The sequence below is a fragment of the Engraulis encrasicolus genome, chromosome 14 (genome assembly GCF_034702125.1).
Source record: "Engraulis encrasicolus isolate BLACKSEA-1 chromosome 14, IST_EnEncr_1.0, whole genome shotgun sequence".
NCBI classification, from domain to species: domain Eukaryota; kingdom Metazoa; phylum Chordata; class Actinopteri; order Clupeiformes; family Engraulidae; genus Engraulis; species Engraulis encrasicolus.
The window spans coordinates 23333606-23356398 of NC_085870.1; the positions used below are offsets into that span (position 1 = coordinate 23333606).

At 42.1% G+C, this 22793-nt stretch overlaps 1 protein-coding gene across 2 annotated transcripts; it reads right to left on the reverse strand.

Annotated features, from left to right (window-relative positions):
• Positions 1 to 1070: 1070 nt before the first annotated feature.
• Positions 1071 to 17977, reverse strand: strip1 (striatin interacting protein 1). Of its 2 annotated transcripts, none has more exons than XM_063215238.1 (21): positions 17827 to 17977; positions 17008 to 17077; positions 16551 to 16625; positions 15777 to 15911; positions 15468 to 15588; positions 14851 to 14919; positions 14112 to 14218; positions 12993 to 13120; positions 12254 to 12436; positions 11647 to 11867; positions 10150 to 10215; positions 9914 to 9977; positions 9718 to 9789; positions 9174 to 9248; positions 8220 to 8317; positions 7254 to 7380; positions 6567 to 6667; positions 6399 to 6465; positions 4824 to 4928; positions 3773 to 3977; positions 1071 to 2845 (listed from the first exon to the last, which is right to left on the reverse strand). In XM_063215238.1, exons 1-21 carry the CDS (start codon positions 17941 to 17943, stop codon positions 2598 to 2600), a joined length of 2454 nt encoding a protein of 817 aa, XP_063071308.1. In that variant the 5' UTR covers positions 17944 to 17977; the 3' UTR covers positions 1071 to 2597. The 2 variants fall into 2 exon arrangements, with proteins under 2 accessions (XP_063071308.1, XP_063071307.1); XM_063215237.1 differs by having other exon boundaries at positions 1071 to 2848.
• Positions 17978 to 22793: the final 4816 nt, after the last annotated feature.

The following is a 22793-nucleotide window of genomic DNA, read 5'->3' on the forward strand; positions in this document are numbered from 1 at the left end:
TGTTGGCCTTAAGTGACATTCGGTTATGGCAAAGGTTGTCTTTAAGGTTAAGGTTATGACACTGTAATGACATGCTTATGACACCTGCGTCAAGTAAAGTGTTACCAAAAAGTGGGCCGCAGACCACTGCTCTGTCTGAATGGTGGTCCCTCGGACAGAAACCCTGCCCTACACAGTCAACATGAGGACAGACATTTGTTTACATGAAGCTGTATATAAAGTTGAAACAAATACATTAAGCTGTAAATAGCCTTGAAAAACCCAAATGCAAAGTGTAGAAGAAAAGAAATCCAGGACAAGTATGAATATTCCCAAGACATTTGGTGATTTCTATCAATTTCCAGGACATTTCATGCCTGGAATGCAAATTCCAGGTTTACAAGGTTTTCCAGGGGGCTATTCCAAGAGCATGGTATAATATGATGAATATGAAGTGGTAAACCTGCTAATAGATAGCCCACAGGTGTAATTGAACTTGAGAAAATAAGGACTCCGGGCTCTTCTTTTAGATGATTTACCACTACCTCAAGGATAATGTAACCTGGATAACTACTGAGCTAGGTTCTTGGAATACTCCCCAGCATGAGTAAGAACCCTGCCACCAAAGGTGTAGGTTTGACTTGGAAAGTGACAGGGACATTCATATGGCTAATTGTCCGGGTGCACTATCTTTTTTGCATCATATTTGTGAAAAGGTGGGGACAAGCTAGGTTTACCTCAAAAGTGGTATGGACATGTCCCCATCATCCACACCTTAAAATGCACCCAGGCCTGCCACTATAATAGCATCATTAGCAAACTTTAAAACAGGGGGTGTGGCTCACAATCATACATGTACAGTATGTATAATGTAATGTAATATGATGAGATGCTTCTCTGTAGTATAATTCACTTACTGATGTAAATTAATTGCTTTGAATGGTTTTGAATTGTAAATATTTTTTGACCAGGACTGTGGGGAAACTGCATAAAATGGCATGCATGATACATCGTACCTATGACATTATATAATTTGTCATATTTAGGACATTTTATTGGCTCGAAATAACAAATTACAATATAAATACATGTAGGGTATCCAGAGGCAAAGCACATTTTATTTACATATATAAAGAGGCAAATTATATAGTGGATAACTGACATCATAAACCGTAACTGTTGTTAAGGATTCATTTCAAAGGATAAATCTACAGTATAAAACCAGTAACCATTCATTACAAGATCATAGTGAGGAATGGGAACTAAGTATGGAATACGCGTATGGGTTTTTGTTCCTGGAAATCATCAACTTGGGAGATTTTCGTCAAATTAGGAAATCCACTAACCTTTTTAAAACACAGGATTACAAATTCAGGTTTCAAAACAAAACATTGCTTTCTATTAACAATATACCTTAAAATACCAGAGAACAAAAAAAACAGGAAGCCACTAGTGGACAACATACTGTAAGTAGCAAAAGTTTGTCTTTAAAAAAGCGTACACACAAACCCACACACGCACACGGTCCCCACAAGTCCCTATCCTCAGGTCACAAAGTTGTAGTGTCACAGGTCAAGAGGTGTCTGTTGTAAATCTTATCTTTAGCAACAACCTACACAATTGTTAAAAAGCACAAAGCACAGAAAAGCTGCTTGATACCAGGGGGCATCAGCACTAGAGGCTGCAGGTTCCACCAATAGAATGTAGCCAATAGAATAGAATGCATATTTTAAGAAGCAGTAACAAAAAAATGTTCCAATATTCCAATGTTGTCATCCTGTACCTTACCAGCATTTTTGGAATGTACTGAAGCACCCAGAGCTCCAAACACTAGCAAGAAAAAAAAGATATATAAAAGGCCAATCGTAGTTTGTAGTTTGTGTGCTAAGTGAATATGTCAATTATGAATTAAAATGAGATAGCATGCAAAATGTGTCAACTATAAGGCTTTTAGGGGTATCCATTACACAAAATATGAGGTCCAACTGGTTCTTCCATTGTTTCTGGGTCTTTTGGAAGAAGTTATACACAGCTTTGTCTTCCAAGACAGGCTGTGTAATTCTTAGTAGTTAATTTCCAGGATGTATGCTATCCACTCACAATCGTCAACAACATTCAAGAACACGATGACACAAATCTGGTCGAGCGAAGCGAACTTCGCCATTCATTCTTACGAGGGAGGCAAAGGCAAGCTAACAGGAGCGAAGCGAAGCAAAATTATTAAACCAAGTTTAATATCATGCAAATGAGGAGCGACTTTCGCCTGCGGCGGCCAATCAACTCAGCAGCATAACTGTTCCATTCCATTTGATTCATCGTGAGGACCAGGTGACAGTTGAGCTGTCAGAATGGAACACTGAATTTAGCCTCTCTTTGCTTCGCTCATTTCACCTGCTATGTGTCCCTAGCGTATGGCATGCAAATTTGCATGGATATTCTCCATGTAAACCCACCATTTTGAACGACCCGTTAGACAGCTTTGGCTCCAAAACCTACTCTGGTGAGACAAATATCAGTATATGTATTTCAATGAAAAGTTAATGCTCAAAGAAAGTTGTGAATGGACAGCAACATTGTTTTGGAAAGTAACTACTGAACTCTACTGGAGCACTGGACCTTTAATGCAGGAGTTCTTCCCAGGAAATAGGTTTGGAGAACACCTCCCGCTCCAGCCAGAGGTCATAGTTCATTTGGAAGTCCTCTGGCAGGTCCACACTCTGTCCAAGAACGCTCTGGAGGCAGTTGTCCACAGGCAGGTATTCAGGGTTGGTCTGATTCTTGTCATAGCGGCGGCTGTTAAACCGCTCGATATTGGCGCGCAGAGCACACTCTTCTGCTTGAAAGTCCCACGGCCGTGCATCCAGGTCTGCTGTCAAGATGATGAATAGCTGTTAATTAATAACGGAACAACTAGAAGACATACCGTACATTTAAAAAAATAAAGAGGTGGAAACTGTGGCACTCCTGTTGCAATATTTTTTTTACTGCACCCTGACAAAGACTGTGTAGGTCGGAACGCGTTGGGTTGTCCTTTTGCCTTGAAGAAAAAGTAAAAAAAATATTGCAACCGGAGTGTCACAGTTTCTTCCTCTTTATTTTTTGTTGTCTACTACCCACTAAATGTTAGGGCAGCCGTGTTGAAAAGTTTGGATCCTTGCAGCACTTCCGTTTTTCCTTTTTTTCCTACCGTACATTTAAAATTTTACATCGGATTATCAAAATGGATCAAGCCATTTGATGTGCCAGATACTGTGTCTGAAGCAGATACAGTAGTTTGGCATTTTTTACACTGACCGTACAAAACAATCCATAGAATCGTATGACTTAGTCAATTTACTACATGTAGACACCAACTTGGGACGTCTTCTGCCTTAACACTTTCATTAAGTTAGAAATGCGAGGGGTGTGTGTGTATACTCAGCTTTCTGAAATACTGTACATCAGTGGTTCCCAAACCTTTTCAGCGGGGACCCCCTTTTTGGACTAAAAAAAATATTCCTTCAGTACCTCTGCGACCCCCATAGGGCTCCTGACACCCAGTTTGGGAACCACTGCTGTACGTGACATGGTATGACCATTTAAAATAATAATCACCGTTGCCGTTGCCGTGGCCATGCGATAGGGCATTCGCCTACCATGCGGCTGACCCGGGTTCGATTCCCGGCCCGGGTCCTTTGCCGACCCCTCCCCGTCTCTCTCCCCATTCGCTTCCTATCTACCTCTCGTACGGTCCTGTCCATAATAAAGTCTAAAAAAGCCCCAAAAAATATCTTTAACTTAAAATAATAATCACCGTTGCCGTAAGCCCAGTCGTCATTGAGTCTGTGGCGGACTTTCTGGTAGATGGCGGACATGGTCTTCATGTTGCTCTTCCTCCACTGGCGGCCCAGGTACTTGGTCTGCACTTTGAGGAGCTTCAGCACGTACAGCTGCATCATGGCCTGCTTCACCTTCAGCGCCCTCTTCAGGATGGGAGCAGACTTGAACACAACCAGCATCTGGAAAACAGCAGGCATCAAAAATACATTTTAATAAAGGACACGATCATGGTTTCTTTTTTGCAATGAGGCCCTTATTCGCAAAATCACTGCACCACTGCTTTTCTCTTTGGCCCCTTGCTGAAATACGATTTCCTGGTACTGCTGGATGGTTTGCTGTAACTGTGCCAAAGATAGTCTAGTCGAGAGATAAATCAACCCACAGCTACCCAAAGGAGTGTGCTCAAGTTCCGTCTTCTGAGGGGGCTTTGTCCCCTCCGCCTCCTTTTTCTGTGGCGTTTGGTGGCTACTTGCATAAGATGTGCGATACCGCCATCTACAGCGCTAAGGGAACTCCATTTATTCTCAACCTCCACTGGTCTCCTAAAGGGGCGTTCACCTCACATAGATTCCGTAAAAGTACAGGCTTGGATCGTCTCTACCTTTTCCATGGTCTCAGACCGTCCTACCAGAACTATTTTGTTTGAACTAAGACACAAGATGGCAACATCTTGGCTTGGCTAGTACTACACGGCACTTCACCAATACACAATTACAAATTTGGTAAGAGTACTATAGTAGCAAAAAGTGGAGAGGGTCATTTCATGCAAGGGCATCATAGGGCAGCCGTGGTCTAGTGGTTAGAGTTGGTCTTTCAATATAGTGGTTGCAAATTGAAATCCCACCTGACCTCTCCCTACATCTCCATCCATGGCTGAAGTGCCCTTGAGCAAGGCACCTAACGGTTACCCCACATTGCTCCAGGGACTGTAACCAATACCCTGAAAAATAATATCTGTAATTCGCTTTGGATAAAAAAAAGCGTCAGCGAAGTGAAATGTAATGCAATACAATACAATACTGTACCATAGTCCTGGAGTGCTTCCACTTAGTCAGCTTGTTTAGGATCCTGAGCAGGTTTATGCAGGAGAAGAGGTTCCTCCAGCAGAACTGGCTGTTTTCCCCCGCTTCCTACAGGGCAGAAGATGAAATGTAAAAAAAAACCCAAATGTAAAACTTTGTTGCGTTGTAGATCTGGAATAAATAACGCCCCCCTTGAACTCCATCTTATTATATGGTTGTGACGTCATCTGTCGAATGCTCCATTCATTTCAACGGGGCTCCCCAACGTTCGGACGTCTGTTATTTTTCGATAACGGACGGGTTGGTCTATAACAGACCGCTGTCAATGGCAACAAGACTTTTCACTGCTAAAGCGACTTTTCAACAAGACTCTAATCAGCTGCTGTGATAGACAGCACCCGTTGTCCTGGCTACCGCTGTCAATGGCAACAAGACGTTCACTGCTAAAGCCACTGGCTTGTATACAAGTCAGTGGCTAAAGCGAATGTTTCATATCACTCCGCAGGGGGTCCGGTCTTTTGTCACTCTAATCAGCTGCTGTGATAGACAACACCTGTTGTCCTGGCTAGCCTACCTAGCTGTTGCCTAGCGGTGTTCCACAACGGCAATGTTTTGTTTTGCGCAGCAACAATCTTAACATTAAATATGTCTAAAGAAATGTCCCCGCATGTGTGAATCATTTAAGTATATCCATATAATAAGCGGGTTAACTTTCGGCGAGTCGGTCGCTTTGTGGAATAGCAGCACTTCAGAGAGAACAAGACCCCTCCGCTCCGCGTCGGGGTCTAAAGATTCTCTCTGTCGTGCTGCTATTCCACGGTAGCGACCTTCTCGCCGAACGTTAACCCTTACATAACGGGGTAGTAGTGCCCCCGTTGAGAAACACTAGAATAAACCATTAATGCTCATCATTAACCACTAGCAAAGGCAGCCGTAATGGAGTAGCATTACATGAAAGTGAAAGTGAAAGCCCATTGGGAAACTCCAACTCCCATTGTCATTGTGACACAGCACTCCACAGCACACAAGTGAACACTGCACACTGCACACAACGAAATTGCATTTTATGCCTCACCCGTGCAAGGGGGCAGCCCTCAGTGGCGCCCCATGGGGAGCAGTGCGGTGGGACGGTACCATGCTCAGGGTACCTCAGTCATGGAGGAGGATGGGGGAGAGCACTGGTTGATTACTCCCCCCACCAACCTGGCGGGTCGGGAGTCGAACCGGCAACCTCTGGGATGCAAGTCTGACGCCCTAACCGCTCACCCATGACTGCCCTAGTACATAGTAGCATAGTAGCATTACAGCATTGAATAATAATTAAAAGGATTTTTTTGTTAAGCACAGAATTCTATACGTGTTAATGCAGTTTCGATGCCCTATGTGAATTTCTACCATGTACTGTAAATAGCCATGAAAATAAAGAGAATCCACTGAATGGCAAGGTGTGTCCAAACTGTTGGTCTGTACTGTGGGTCAACAGCAAAATCCAAGGGAGCTCAGAGGAGAATCAGCCCATGAATGTGTGTATAGATGGGGGTACAGCAAAATATTTGAAAATTAAAAACGTGCACTTACTAAACTTTCAGCGGTGAGCTCTGGAAGTTCATTTACCACGCAGTATGGAAAATCCAACACAGTAATACTGAAAAACAAAAAGCGGGCGGCACGCGAGATAAGAATAATAACCATGGTTTTCCCCAACCAATTTTGCATACTCTCACAGTAAGGTAAAAATTGGTCAACCTGTTCTTTGCGGTGATGTAAGACATGATGTTCTGATTGAAGAATTTCAATATAAGAGGAATGCAGTTGGCGAACACCAGGTGCTGAGCCATGTATTCAAACTGTGGGACAAAATGAAGGCAAGGCAAGTTTATTTGTATAGCGCATGTCATAACAGGTGCAACTCAATGTGCTTCACAAAAAAAGAAATGCAAAAAGAAAGAAAGAAAGAAATTAGAGTAGAAGAAAAAAAAATAAAGACAAATAATAAAAATAAAGGCAAGGATCACGCATCTCATGCATCTCTTTCATTCAACACATCAGAGAATATACATGGCAGAACTTGAAGTTGAAAAAGCTAGTAATAATTTCTACCCAATGATGCTGATGGTCTATTACTTCACAGAGAATACATTGCGAATTGAGAAAAGCAAGTTAGAAACTAGGCCTATGCAGTTGCCCCCAAGTGTCATCTGTGTATCCCACAAATGCCCCTTCAGGCCTATTTGAGACCAGAATTGGAAAGCGGGGCGGGAGCGATTTTCACCGGCGGTGTCGAAAATACATGGAAACAGTTACAAAAATATAAAATTAACAGCTACAATATGTGCCTAAAAATGTCCTAAGTAGAATTGGGTAACATGGATGCTTTTGCAGTTGCCTGATAAACATAGTTCAAGTTGAAATGCTTAAAAAAGAACAAGTTACCTGGTAAACATGGTTCAATTTGAAATGCTTAAGAAGCAGCAGAAGGATGGCTGAGATGGCCTTCACGATGATCTCCTTGTGCCGGTTAACATCCACCCCCAGCTTCATGCTCTGCAGCACGGTGGTGCTGCAAATCCAAACAACAGCAAAAGAAGGAACCAGAATCATCAAGGGGGCCATGATGAGAAGATTCTGCTAGGGCTGCACAATATATCTTTTTTTTTTTTTTTAAATAATCAAAATCGCGATATCAAGAGTGTGTATCGCGAAAATGACTTAGTTATCGCTAACAAGCAAAACATTTCTGCGCAGTCCAAATCACTAGCTGAATATCAACAAATGTGCAAGAAGCCCGCCATGACCAAAGCCAAGCCCCCACACAGACCGACAAATTAGTGACAAGAAAAACACTCGGCTACATTTCTAAATATCGTTTAAATATTGTTATCAAGGTATTGCATGCCGTTATCACTTATTTTTTTCTGATATCGTGCAGCCCTAGTTTCTGCACATTTTTTTTGTCTCATACCACTGCAATGAACACACAACATGGTAAGAGTCAGTTGAAATATTCTTCAGTAAGGACAACATGCCTCCTGGCACTCATCATGCAAAGCCGCTGACAACTACACAGTATTGGAAAACATCAACAACTTATTCTGGAATGTAAAATAATAGTCAGAATAGTTCTGGTTATTTTGTGCATATACAGTAGTTATAAGGTCATATGCCTCTACTAATTTAAGAATATAACACACGACTACTTTAAAATCAGCACTCTCCAGTACAGGGCTGAGTTTCTCAAAAGAGAAGTTGTTAGGCTTTTAGCAACTTCGGTAGTTGTCAATGGGAAAATGCATTGAAAACAACAAAGTAGCTAATGTAGTAAGCAACTTTGGTTTCGAGAAATTCACCCCAGGCTTGCAAATTAAATGTTTGCTAATAATATATGAATGAATTAATTACGGCATTTCTTCGGGTAGCACATCAGCCAGGATGTTAATGGAGTCTGTCTTGGCCTTTGAAGTAGGAGCTGCAGCAAGCAAAATTTTCAGCAGAGCAATCTGGAAGACAGACATACAGTAGAATAATGAACATTACACACAGTCCTACCCAGTAGTACTGGCAGCCTTGAAGTTGAAGTTCATAATAGGAAATATCTCCAGACAAAAAAAAAAAGATCAGCCATGATTTTACAATAGATAGCTTGCTGTTGATACAAAGTAGCGAAATGATCAGCAACATTAAAAAAAACAACTGAGAGGGAAAAAAATAGAAAGAGGTTAACTTCCACTGGTTTTAGCACCATCTACTGGAAACCTAATTTGACTCAAATGTGGGAAATCACAATCGGAAATCAACTATGACAAATCTTTCTCCACTGGACATACAATTAAGCAATGAATAATGCAAATTGTGTTTGAAAAAGTCACAGGTTACATTTTGTTCCCTTTCACAAAGGGGAAGACAAAGGGACACCAGAAACACTATTATTTGCAAGACAGGACCTCCAAATGATAAAACGTCATCTCAAATATTATTTAGATATCCGCCAAACATGGAACTGAAAAGAACCTCCAATATGGGGGTAATAGAGTTGGGAAGCAAAAGTAGAGCTTTTTTTGGTAATGCAAACAAACCATGCTTGCTCTGCAAAAAGTCTTGAGTTTCAACTGGTTGCAGCATAATACATAATCCTGCTACCTGGTTGGTACAGCCAGGGTGGCTTATTACAGCAAATACCTTTTATTCAGTGATGTGTCTTAATTACATGTACCAAACATTAAAGCTCAATAAATCTCTGCAAAACTCTAAGTAGGCTATATTATTCATACAGTGTTATATAGAGAAGCAAACCCCTGTTAAGTTTTTTTTTCCCAGAGCAATGAGTAAGACTGGAGGGATAATGTGCATGATTACCATGTACTGTGGCAGACTGGGGAGAATTCCTTGGTACAGCAGCTCAGTGGCACACATGTCAATCATCTCCTCGCCCTGTTAAGCAGATGGACAGAACATGCAGAACATACCATTAAAAATTGAACGGAGGTTCAAAGATTTCATACTACATGCTGACATAGTAACTTTAAAAAAAACCTTACATAATTTGGCTTGTATAAAACATATATAATTTGGAAAACAAAGGAGATGTGCACTCTGTGCTTCTAAATTAGCAATTCGGTGCAACCAGAGCAGGACTAAATCGTAAGTAAAAAGGCAGAAGAATCTGGTGCCACACGGATGTCTATTTTTTCGGAGGACTCTGATAAAGACGCATGTCGAAACGTTAGTCTTACTGCACTGAAAAAATAAATAACAAAAAAATAGACATCCTTGTGGCACCAGATTCGTTTTTCTTTTTATTTTACACTTATAATTTGGCTTACAAAAACATTTTTTTAGAGAGTTTTAAGATTGGTTTGTGTGTAACATAATGATCAAATGTTTAACAACCACAACGTACCCCAGAGAGTGGCGTCTTTTGATACTCGTCCTCTTTGGACATCTGAATCTCTGCTATGGAGACATACTTGTGCTGTCGCAATGAGATAGCACATGTTAACATTCATGTTATTAGCAGGAACAAACATGTGACTGATGAGATCACTTCAACTTTTAAATAAAAACAACATGATATTAACATCTATAGATACAATTACCTGCTTCAGAGTTTTGATGCTTTCGTGAATCGGTCTTGGCAGGCCAACTACGGTATCTATGTCACTAAAGAAAAAAAAAACTCATTACTACAAGTCAAGTTCATTACAGAAAACAGAGTAGAGTGAACATTTTAAATCCCTCAAGTCCAGCAGAGTACTCAAAATACACACTGCACAAACAAAATCCAACAGATCAATTGTCATGGCAGAAGTAGCAGAATAAGTTGAATGCTTACTTTCCAAGAGTGTATCCAATAAATTTACTTCTGCTTGATTCCAGAAAATTTTCGATGTCTTTTTCCCTGTTGGAGAAAACATGAAAATGCCTTTGTGAGACACCTGTAAGGTCAACACACGTTTCAAGGGTCGTATGACTTGCTCTGTGCAAATAAAGAAGAAAGTCACTGGAGCATCTTCAGATGTGGATACTTTTTTACTAGGCAACTGCCATGAATCTTGGCACTTACTTAATGAAACGGTGAACTATACACATCTGAAGACCCTCTGGTGACTTTCCTCTTAATGTGCATTTACTAGTCCTTTCCTGTGATGCACCAGATTGTGAAGTGCAGGAGGGTAGATGATATCGTTCTCTACTACATGAGTTTCTGTACAGCACACTGTCCCTTAAATACAATGTTTCGGTCATCCGATCTTCTTCAGGTAAACTTGCAGGTCGGGTGACTGAAATGTTGTTATTTAAGTTTGCTGGTGGAATGGACTGCATGCAGGATCTTTTTTTTTTTTTTTAAACTAAAAACAGTCACATGAAAGCTATTACTAAGTCTGCATTTTATCACATAAAAAACATCTCTAAATGTAGGGGCTTTATGTCTAAACATGATCTGGAGAAGCTAATACATGCCTTCATTTCTAGTACGGTTGATTACTGTAACAGTCTTTTTACAGGCCTCCCCAAAAAGACCATCAAACAGCTTCAACTTGTACAAAATGCAGCAGCAAGGGTTCTTACAAAAACAATGAAGTTCGACCACATTACTCCAATTTTAAGATCGCTGCATTGACTCCCAGTAAGATACAGAATTCATTTTAAGGCAATGCTTCTCGTGTTTAAATCATTAAATGGAATGGAACCACATATCTACTGGATATGTTTCAGCTGTATGCACCAACCAGGTCACTAAGGTCAACGGAGAAGAATTTGCTGGTGATTCCAAAAGTCAAAACAAAGTGTGGAGAGGCAGCCTTTAGCTTCTATGCTTTAAAGCTTTGGAACCAGCTTCCAGATGCCGTAAAATGCACCTACTATTGATAGCTTTAAATCTAGACTCAAGACAAAGCTGTTCTCAGATGCTTTCCCCTAGCTTAAATTATATATCATTCTTGTTTTTTTATTTTTATGTTTATGTTATTTTATTTGTTTACCTTATGTTTTATCTTATAAGGTTCTAAATGTTCTTTGATTCTTATTTATTTCCTTCTTTTTTCCCTGTTTCCTTTCTTTTTGCATTTGTTAATTTTGTGAAGCACATTGAGTTGCACCTGTGTATGAAATGCGCTATACACATAAACTTGCCTTGCCTTAAATTATTGAGTTTTACCTTTCTCCTGTACTTTCAACCGTTCTCTGGGTATGGCAGTGCAAATTTGACCTCCAAGGGGAGGTGTAATATGAGCTTATTTACAAAATGGGACAGTATCATCCTCACTGGGATAATACTATACACACCTATCCAAATGTATGTCTGTCTGAACTATTACTATTCCAGTACCTGACTTTGGGAGCCCAGGGCAGACCCTTGGGGAATGACAGTCTTTCACATGGTGGATGTGGAAGGGGAACCGGCATGACCTCATCGCGTTCCAGCGGGAAACTCTCGGGCTCCATGGCATTCTCGCCGTCATCGTTGTCATACTCATCTTCACGGGCGTCGTCTGCTTTGTAAGGGTCCTTTTCATTAAAGGCATCAAGATTGTCTTGCTTGATCAGGGCCTGAGGGGAAAAGAACAAGCCCTTTAAGCCTTCAAGCTTTAATATACAGGTGCTGATCATGTAATTAGAAAATCGAGGAGTTGAAGTTGAATATTTTTTTGACAAAGTTGAATATTCTTTGTCACTCATTTTATAAAGGGACATTTGTTACACACTGAGTGAAACTTTCAGCTGAACTTCAAGCCATTTTTCTTTATGTATTATGATTGTGGGTCACAAGTTGGTGAAAATGCATAATGTAACGTGACTGTCTCAGAAAATTTGAGTATTACAGATGATTAACAAAAACATAGTAATTATAATAGATCAGTTCTATATAGCGCTTTTCTTGGCACTCAAAGCTGCTTTGACTATATTATTGACTATATTATATTATATTACTGCACCTTGTGTTCTCGACGAGCACGTTTTTGCTGCTGCTCCAGCAGATCCGAGGTGGAGGCGGGAGGGGAGGCGGCTCGCATGCTTCGGACCACGCGGATGCTGTCTTCTGGCAGGGGTGGGAGCCCCAGCTCACCCCTCTTCTGGACCTTAATGTTCAGCAGCTGCTCAAAGCCACCCAGAGTAAACTACACAAAGAAACAACATTAAGTGCAATTAGATAGAGATGGCAGGCAACCAAGCCCTGTGACGAATAGATGTGATATTATGAATGTGTCCGCGTTTGTGTGCGTGTTCACCCCCGGAGAGTCACTTTGGTAAAACGAGAGCTACCATCCCCCCTACAATGAAAATGGTCTAAAATCATCCCCCTCAATAAAAATGGTCAAAAATCATCCCCCTCTAAAAACAGGTATCCCTTCTTCACATATTGTGTTAAAATTGCACATTTTTGTGATTCACTTTTTATTAGGTTTTTAGTAAACACAAAAACAAAACAAAAAAACAAAACAAACAAACAAAACCGTCATCTTCATAACATGAAGTCAGGGAATAGTGTACAATAGTGTAGACCCCCCCCCGAATCCGAAATAATCACAATCCATCTCTGACCAACCCCCTGGCTTGATTTTACAACACAACCACTTTGGTAAAACATGTAAGTATGCATATGAAGGTGGTGGGAGAGGTAACAGAAAGGACGTGTGTATGCGTGTGTGTGTACATGTTTTCTTGCGCATTTACCAGAATGATTTTCCACAGCAGCAGCAGCACTTTCTTCATTGGGAAGTGTGGAGCATGACCGCTGCAGAACTTGGTCACCATCCCAAAGAGCATCACTGACATTGGCTCATTGTTGTAAAGAGGGGAGCCTACAGCACAGAGAAGAAGACAAGTTTAAAGATTTCATTTGCCAATTTACATACATGTATGTTGGAAAATAGTGACATTCATGGCAAAAGATGGAAATGATCACACAATCAGCATACTAGTGTCTGTTGCTTGCTGTTTAAGTAGATTTGGGATGGTGAAAAAGTAGTCATCAAAGTGAATAAGTAGTAATGAAAACAGGAACAATTCAGTTCAGTTATAAGCAGGGCTTTACATTCACCTTTTTCATCTCCAGCCAAAGTGGCTAGTGGATTTTAATCTTACTAGCCAAACATGAAATCATTATTGGGTCAAAGTGCCTGGAAAGTTGGTCTTTCCTACCAGCCAATTTGCCAGTTGTTGCATGTGTTGGCTTGTGTTAATGTAGAGCCCTGGTTATAAGCATGGTTAACAAAGCCAATTGGAGCCAATTTTGGTCCCCTAGGGGAAATTCTTTCTCTGCACTTCATCCCATTTGGACTAATGGATCACATTGAAGTGTACACACACTAGTCTGTAGCAGTGGGCTGTCTGTTGAGCGGCGCTTGGGGAGCAGTGTAGGGGTTAGGTGCCTTGCTCAAGGGCATTTCAGCCGGGGTCCGGTCGGGCATTGAACCGGGAACCCTTGGGTTGCCAACCCAGTGCTCTAACCACTGAGCCACGACTGTGGTTAAAAACATAACTTCATGTATATATTGTTGGTTTATACATGAACTTACAATATTTATCTAAAATGTAGTCACAATTTCTGTAAGATCTGCTCTTAAATGGGCACTTTCTGTAATTGAAATAAAGAGCAGGACAGCACTCCAAGCTTTGTGGCTTATTGCGGGCAATAAACCACAAAGCTTGGAGTGCTGTCCTGCTCTTTATTTCATATATTCTTGAGGAATGAGCACCCAGTTGTTTACTTTGTTTGATTTGAGCGCGTTACACCCCTGAGTTCACTTTCTCTAATTAACATGGAATAACGTGGAGAGGTGAAGTTCTGACCCAGTTCGGTTTTGAAAGTGTCTCTTGCTGCTTTCCATTCGGGGCTGTCCATTGGCTCCTCCTGCTGTATCGTCTCCACCATGATGTACATGATGTTAAGCAGAATCCTGCAGGACATGATTCGATTATCAACAAATTAATTGAATTTTCCTTTAATTAATCATCTATTACCATCTATTACTTTTATAATACATTTCATTGTAAACAAGCTAAACATACAATCAGCTGTAAAGGTTCACTGTGTAATTTCGATTAATTTCCAATCTACGCTGCCCATTCCCAAATTTGATTTTCTTAATGAATACAGGTCTGGCCTGACCAGAGTAGGTTAGCAATGCAAAATGATGGATTTAAATGGTGACGATCCACCTTTTAATGTACGGGTATGGAAAGTGTAAATCTCCAAGCCATACTGAAAACTTGATGATGGTACTAAATAATCATGAAATGGTACTAAATAATCATGAAATGGTAGTAAATAATCATGAAAAAGATCATATTTGTAAATCAAATAATAATAAATAAATGAGGGGTCACATGCAACCAGGGCCGCAGACAGCTTTTGCGGGGCCCGGGACAAAGTCATTTGAAAGGCCCCCCTACCCAATACATACAATGTAATGGCCACCCAATTCCCCCTATCTCCCTGGGCCCGGGACAACATACCCCTTTGTCCCACCCTGTCGGAGGCCCTGCATGCAACCACATAATAATTAATAGCACATGTCTGATAGGGTACCTCAGGTCGGTGCTGTCTGCAAGAGAGATGGCGGGTTTCCTCACCGCACTGCTGCAGGCAGCGCTGTTGCTGTTGAGAGATCACAGGAGCAGGAAGATGTGTGGGACTGGGACATACAAAACAAGGGCAATAACAACCTGCCACTCATAAAGAAAAAAAAAATCACTGGTGCTGGGTCTTATCGTGATTAATTTCGATTAATTAACTACACAAACATTAACACACAAAAAAATGTATTTTCATCGCACTATAATACAGTTACGTAGTTCTAGATTAAACCAGTGGAGGGCAGCATTGTGCCTGATGGTGTGCAGCCTGCTGAAATGTTTTGATTTGTCTCTTAATTATTTTTTGTAATCAACTGTTGAGAAATCAGTCTGCTATAGCCTCTAAAGCAACAGAGAGATGTTGTCTTATAGTCAGGTTTTAGAATTGTGTTTTACACAAAAAAAACACAATATCATAGTTTGAAGAAGGTCTACCTAAACCTTTAAAAAATGCACTGGTGTGTTGATCTTGGTTAATCATTAGACCCATAATATTTACCCTGCCAAAAAAAACCTCTAAAATGTGCACAATCTTAATAATATTTCTCAAATTCTCCCCAGACTACTTACTCGATTTCCATGTTGAGGAGCTCCACCAGAGCGGAGAAGGTGCCCACGCTGAGGAGCAGGAAGGCATTGTACCGCATCCAGTGCTGCACCTCCGCCTCAGACGCACACTCAGCTGAAGTGCCTGCATAGCAAGTATAAAACAAAAACGATGTACAGCACATCTAGTCACCATTTCATATTTTTTCCCTTTAAAGCTTAGCGTGTGTGTGTGTGCGAGTGTGTGCGAGTGTGTGCGTGTGTGTGTGTGTGTGTGTGTGTGTGTGTGTGTGTGTGTGTGTGTGTGTGTGTGTGTGTGTGTGTGTGCTGTACCCTGTGCGATGTAGAGTATAGCTCTGGCGATCTTCAGTCTCTTCTCCCGTGCGGTCACCTCTAGTCCATCCAGGAGCCGCATGGCATGGGCTCGATGCTGCACTGCATCTAACTCCGTCCAGCTTTTATCCGTCACTAAGCAAAGGTCAGAGGCACAGTAAGACTTGCATAATATCAGTATTATTACTTACTTAGTCCTTGCTGTGCCTAGTGGCACATGGGGCCAGTATCAGTATATTTGGGGTGTAAATAATAATTGATGTGTATCGATGCATCGATCCTACGGCCGACAATCGATATTGAATCGTATCGTCATGGAGACTGTGATTTACACCCCTACAGTATACAGCAGTGATTCTCAAAGTGTGATCTGGGGACCACAGGTGGTCCGTGACAGAGCTCAGGTGGTCTACGAGGGGAATTCTACATTTCCAAGTCAAGCTAGCGGTAGGCTATATTTGTAGGATAATTATAAAGCTAAACAAAGCTTAAGTCTTATATTCACCACAATAAGGCAGGCTTGTAAGTGTGAATAAAAAGTAAGTGATCTGCATCAAACTTAGCAGTGTCAAATTAGCACCCGTCAACAGTGAATTCACTGGACAGGTGGTCCAAGAACATTTCTGGGCTGACAAAGTGGTCTTCAGCCTGAACAAGGTTGAGAAATACTGGTATACTGGTACGCGGTTTGTAGTCGCCAATAATCATGGCACTGAAGCTATGCTTTACAACACAAACATGGAGCATGGTATGATTGATTGATTGATGATTTACCATGAATTCTGAAGTCTTCCTCAAAGCATTTTCTGTTCAGTAGGAATTCAGGTCCTTCAGTATAACTGTATATCTCTGAAAAGGAATAGACATGCTTAGAGCCAGAGTAAAGTGCTCTGATGATCACCAGTCCACTCACTCGAGAGTATTTCATTACTAAATGTATGGCAATCAGAATGTACAAGAATATAGTAGAATAGAGAATGTTGTATTTGTCATTGTAACATGTACAACAACATCAAGCAGTCCTTGCTTGGGTGAGCAAAAATTAAGAAAGGAAGAAAGACAGACAGACAGACAGACAGACAGACAGACAGACAGACAGACAGACAGACAGACAGACAGACAGACAGACAGACAGACAGACAGACAGACAGACAGACAGACCTCACACACCAACACATGCCAAACCTCACACATCAAGGTAGATAAAAGCCTTACACAGACAGCCACTCACCAGAGAGCTCAGCGGCCCACTTGTCAGTGTCTGAATACTCAAATTCCAGATCAGGAGACTCAGAGAAGCCCTGAAGAATTAACACATTTTGTATAGAGTTGAAAACAAAGCATATAGCGCAAATAAGAGTGAAACCCAAACCAACACCTAGGACCCACTTTGCAAAATAAATGCCTCACAAAGTTGCATTCCAAATAGCAGGCTCAGAGGCCTGAAGGCCTTGTACTCGGAAGGTTACTGGTTCGAATCACATGGATGTACCCTTGGTCAAAGGAGCATTTCACATATTCCTAGGACTGCAATGAATACATCGTTCCACGAATGAGTTGGCTTTTATGTTTTAAAAAGCATAAGGTAAGTGGATGGCATTGCACGCATTGATGCAAACATAACCCAAACCCAAACATGACTGTTGATGTCCGCATGATACGGAGTCATTCTACTTGACTTGCTAGCCTGCTACAGATGATTGAGGATGCTTTGACATTCTGTGGTCCTGTGTGGGTGGGCGTCCACAATACCTTGAAGATTTTCAAATCAATAGAACTAACCTCCCATAATCGGATGTTTGAGGCCGTAGTAAAGCGAGGAGGATTGCTGTTGTTTTTTAATGCTCATAGTGAAAATAACAAGTTGATGTCAGTTTATGGGAAAAGCGAGATTACTTACATAATGCAGCCCAACAGTAATAGTAATGTCAAATGAAAATTATGAAAGTTACCTTTGGTTTGCGTTTGGCCCATCATGCTAACCTGTAACATTAGCTATGGCTATGCTAGGCAGAAGACGTAAACAAATAGTTGTTTGTCTCAAACTTACCTCAGAGTCTTTTCTCTGATTGCGGACGCATTCGACACGACTTTTGTTAGATAGCATTGTCCTCTGTTTGTTATTCATGATACCACCTATACTACCGCAATTGTTACCTCCGTCCATCTTTTCACAATTTTGTGTGAGCTGCGATTGACAACTCAGATGGCACGGGAACAACTTCCGCCATAGTTATACCAAAATAAAAGCTTTAGTAGAGTGACATCAGCATGGAACATTTCCAATTTACACATGTCTGATTACATTGTCTCCACTAGAAAAACGGACGAATTTTACCATGAACGTATGAACAGTTATAGTCTGAAGGAATTATCCTTAAAAAAAAGATCAAAAGGTGGGAGTATAGTTTCTTTCTTGCTTCACAAGCGACGCCTGACCTGCGCCTGGGCGTGGGTGGTGAGCCCATTCTGTGGTTTCATCACAGATTCTATACACCTTTAAGGGCTGTGGTTTCATCACAGCTCCACCAGCGTGTGGTAGGCCTTGTAGCAACCCAATGTAAGTAGGCTGCCGGATGTGAGTGCCCGGATATCCGCCCGAGTATCTGCATGCATTTCCATTCATTTCCAACATCAGGAATGCTTTGCGGTACCACAGCTACCCTATGTGAGTCGCGCTGTGTCGCCTGACTGTCCCTTCTATAATATGACACCGTAACAACTCGGCCTCGGTCCCCGCCGCAAATATCCACTACACCACCACGGGTCCTCTGGTGTTGTGGCCGTTTTAGGATCTTTTTTTCATATCCAATACTTACACATTAAGAGTGGCAATCCCATCATGGATGTTTAAACGATAGCCTTAGTGCGAATTCAGTCATGTTGAATTTAGGGTGGCCAAGCCATGTCATGAAGACGTGCATCACATTATTTTAACAGCTCGTGTAAACAGTTATCCTGAGTGCCCGTGTCTTTTTGGAGATCGGAGGCATGATGAGCAAAGGGAGAGAAATTAGTTGTGCGCGCGCGCACACATCTGCTCAATATTCACCGGACACGAAGTTACTGGCTCCAATATTTCAGCGTCCTGTTTGATTCTGTAGGCCTACTGACAATTATAATTTACGTAGCACAATCAAATGAATAGGCTATGTCTAAATTATAGGCTGCTGTAGTCTCCAATGTGCCTAGTTTCGCGTGTTGTTGGCATCACCAAATAATCTGCACAATATGCGGCATAACTTTTCGAGTGCTACATTTAGACCGGGTAAAGTATCGAGCATGGTCTGTCCCTTCAATAACAGTAAGAGTGTCCCGTAGCAACTCGGTCTCGGCCCCCGCCGCAAGTATCCTCCACCACGAAGGTCCTCTGATGTTTTAGGACCGTTTTAGGATATTTTCATATAATACAGCGTGCGCGCGCTTCTCAGACTGTATAGACACGGAGGGAGAATGGCTCCAATATTTATATTTAGCGCCCAGTTTAATTCTGCACTGACACTTTTAAATGTAGGCTACGTGGCACAATCAAATGAGTAGGCTATGTAATGTACTAGGCAGGCTCTAGTCACCAATCTGGCTTTGTTGTTTCGGCATCACCAATAATAATCGCGTGTTGTTTTTGCACCACCAAATAATAACTACACAATATGCGGCATAGCTGCTGTTTTCTAACTCAGAGAGAAGGCTATGCCCAGGTATTCTTTTAACTTGTAGGATATCCTGATGTTATGTTTCACTAATGTAAGGAGTAAAACTCAGTAACTTCCCGAGAGCTAGGCCTACATTTAGACTGGGTAAACTCGAGACTTTAATGCCTTCCGAAATGGGCTATTCCAGTGTCTGTGACGGGTGCATCTATTTTAGGCGATAGTCTTGTGCAAAACTTTTTATTTAACATTGCGAATGGGCAGGATGATTTGCTTAGACACGCACGTGCTTCAGAGCAGCTAGAACTGTGCAAGGTGACTGCTGCAGTTTTCAGCTCAGTCCTCCTGGATAATAAAAACAAAATAATGCTGACGAGAAAGTCACGCCGTTATCTTCTGATGGATTCCCTTTGGGTGCCCGGTTGAGACAGTTTAATTTTCACACCCAAATCAATTCGGTTTTAAGTTATAATTTAATTTTATTTCTTTTTTTTTAATTATTTTGATGTTATTGGTCACCGGGCCTATTCTTTTGATTGGGAGATCAAGGAACTCTCTGGTGTCGCCGAAACGGCGATGTGCTGTGGGCTCTTTACGCACGGCACCTATGTCCCTTCCATCTTCAGTCAGACTCAAATCGGACCGAAATCAAGTAGCTGAGGTTAAACTGTCGTAAATACACGACCGAACGCGAGTAGCTGAGGTAAAATAGACGTAAATACTCGGGCGGATATCCGGGCACTCACATCCGGCAGCCTACTTACATTGGGTTGCTACAGGCCTTGCCCACATTGCTCCAGAGACTGTAACCTATCCAAACATGCTTTGGATAAAAGTGTGTGTGTGTGTGTGTGTGTGTGTGTGTGTGTGTGTGTGTGTGTGTGTGTGTGTGTGTGTGTGTGTGTGTGTGTGTGTGTGTGTGCGCGCGTGTGTGTGCGCGCATACAGGGTAGCCGACAGGGGACAGTTGTCCCGGGGTCATCAGGGCCCTAAATTAACCTTTTTCATTACCAGCCGAAACAAACACTCACTAATGGGTGAAAGTGGCTAGTAAGTTGGTCTTTTCTTCCAGCCAAACTGAATTTTCACCAGCATTTGGCCGTTTGGCTGGTGTTCATTTTGAGCACCCCCCTGGTCATCATTTTGTGTTCAGGGGGCTCTTTCAGATGACATTGTCCTGGCCCCAACCAAAGCTGTTAGTGGCCGTGTGTGTGTCATTAGCTGGAGACTTGACTTGACTTGGCGTTGAGAAGGATACAGCTGACTGGGGCGGAGCTTAGTTCCCATTGGGGGGCATTGGTCTATTTTATTTGTCAATTCTAAGGGGGGCGTTGGTAGGCTTATGATGAGGTCAAGGGGGCACTGTTAGGCTTACGATGAGGTCAAGGGGACACTGGGAGGCTTACAATGAGGTCAAGGGAGCTTGTTTGAAAAAGGTTGAGAACCACTGCTCTAGCCTGTTCTCATCAGACCTGTGTGTGTGTGTGTGTGTGTGTGTGTGTGTGTGTGTGTGTGTGTGTGTGTGTGGGTGTGCATGCGTGTGTATCTCTGGAGCCCCCTGGTGGAGCTAAGCAGAGCTACATCACACACATCGGTCTGGAATCGTGAGCACGTCTCGAGCCAGAAAGCTGTCTGAGCATTTATTGTTAAAACTTCAATTGTGGCTCTCTTTGAGGAGTCACAGGACAGATTATAAAGTATATTGAGATTAACAGAACACATCTCTGAATGAATTTGTTGGTGGCTAGGACAGACAAATGATAGATAAAGCCATGGCCTCTGAAGGCGAAGCCAATGCATCCCAGACTAACTAGTGGAGCTCACGTAGCTGAACTACACATGTCAGGCAAAGACTCAGGCAGTGAGCCCAATTACACTAGCCTGGGCAAAGCCGACTGCTGACTCGGAGCCAAAATCTTTGGGTTGAGTAGGCCTACATAGGATGGCTACTCATTATAAAGGTCAAAGATCTGGCTAGCATAACGGGTAGAGGAAATCCGAGGCACTCAAGGTTACAATGTCTTGTACTTTTTATTTGGCTACAATGCCTATATACATGTGTCGGCCCTTATGGCCTTTTTCAGGGCGTATTCCTGGATGGACGGATACGCCCTAAAGGAGGCCATAAGGGACGAAACACGTAGGCATTGTAGCCAAATAAAAAGTTCGAAAAAGGCTAGAATGGAACGCCGATTCCCGCGGATCGAACGTGCATGCAGACCGCCCAGGGTGAAAAGGACAACTGAATAGCCTGTGAACCTCTCACACTCGCGCAACTGTCCACGTGTGAACCTTGTATGTGAATTTGCCATGAGCTCACCTCAAAACCCATTTTTGTGCCTTGGCTTTAAACTCTATACTTTTATTTACCTTACCTATAACTGTCCTTTTATGAACTTATTCAATACTTTAGGTATTGCTTGTTCTTGCTATTCCTGCCCCACTCCTCTACTCTCAACCTCTACACTTTTAGGCCTACTGCACAATTATCTGCTTTTAGATGACTGACTGCTATTATTGATTTTGTTGTCAAGTCAAGTCAAGTCAGCTTTTGTTGTCACTTTCTTCATATGCACGAGTCATAAAAGGAAAATGAATTTACGTTTCTGTCTCTATACCATGTCAAGACATAGACATACACAGGACTGACATTTTACAGACTGACATAAAGTGCAAGACAGGACAGGTAACAGTGATGGATAATAAAATACAAATGAGCATTTAACATTGAGCATTGAACATTGAGTATTTAACATGTAGGCCTAGAGGTAGGATACAAATAGAATGGAAGACTGTAATAAGACAATAATAATAGTGACAGTAACAATAGTAACAGTAATAATTAATAATAATAGATACAAAAGTGGTAAGTTTGTAGTAGCAGCATTGTAAGCAGCATAATGTATTGTCTTATTGTTCAAGTGAAAGCCCACCTCCCATTGTCATGGTGACACGGCAATCCACAGCACACAAGCGTTCACTGCACACTGCACACAACAAAATTGCATTTTATGCCTCACCTGTGTAATGGGGGCAGCCCCCAATGGTGCTGCAAGGGAAGGGAGAAGTGCGGCAGGACGGTACCATGCTCAGGGTACCTCAGTCACGGAGGAGGATGGGGCAGAGCACTGGTTAATTACTTCCCCCACCAACCTCATCACGCTGAGCACAGGACCTCCACAAGGGTGTGTGCTAAGCCCTCTGCTCTTCACCCTGCTCACACAGGACTGCAAAGCAACCTGCACCAACCACCTGGTGAAGTTTGCAGACGACACAACCCTGGTGGGACTCATCACCAACGGCGACGAGACGCACTACAGGACAGAAGTGGACCACCTAGCCAAGTGGTGCAGCGACAACAACCTCCT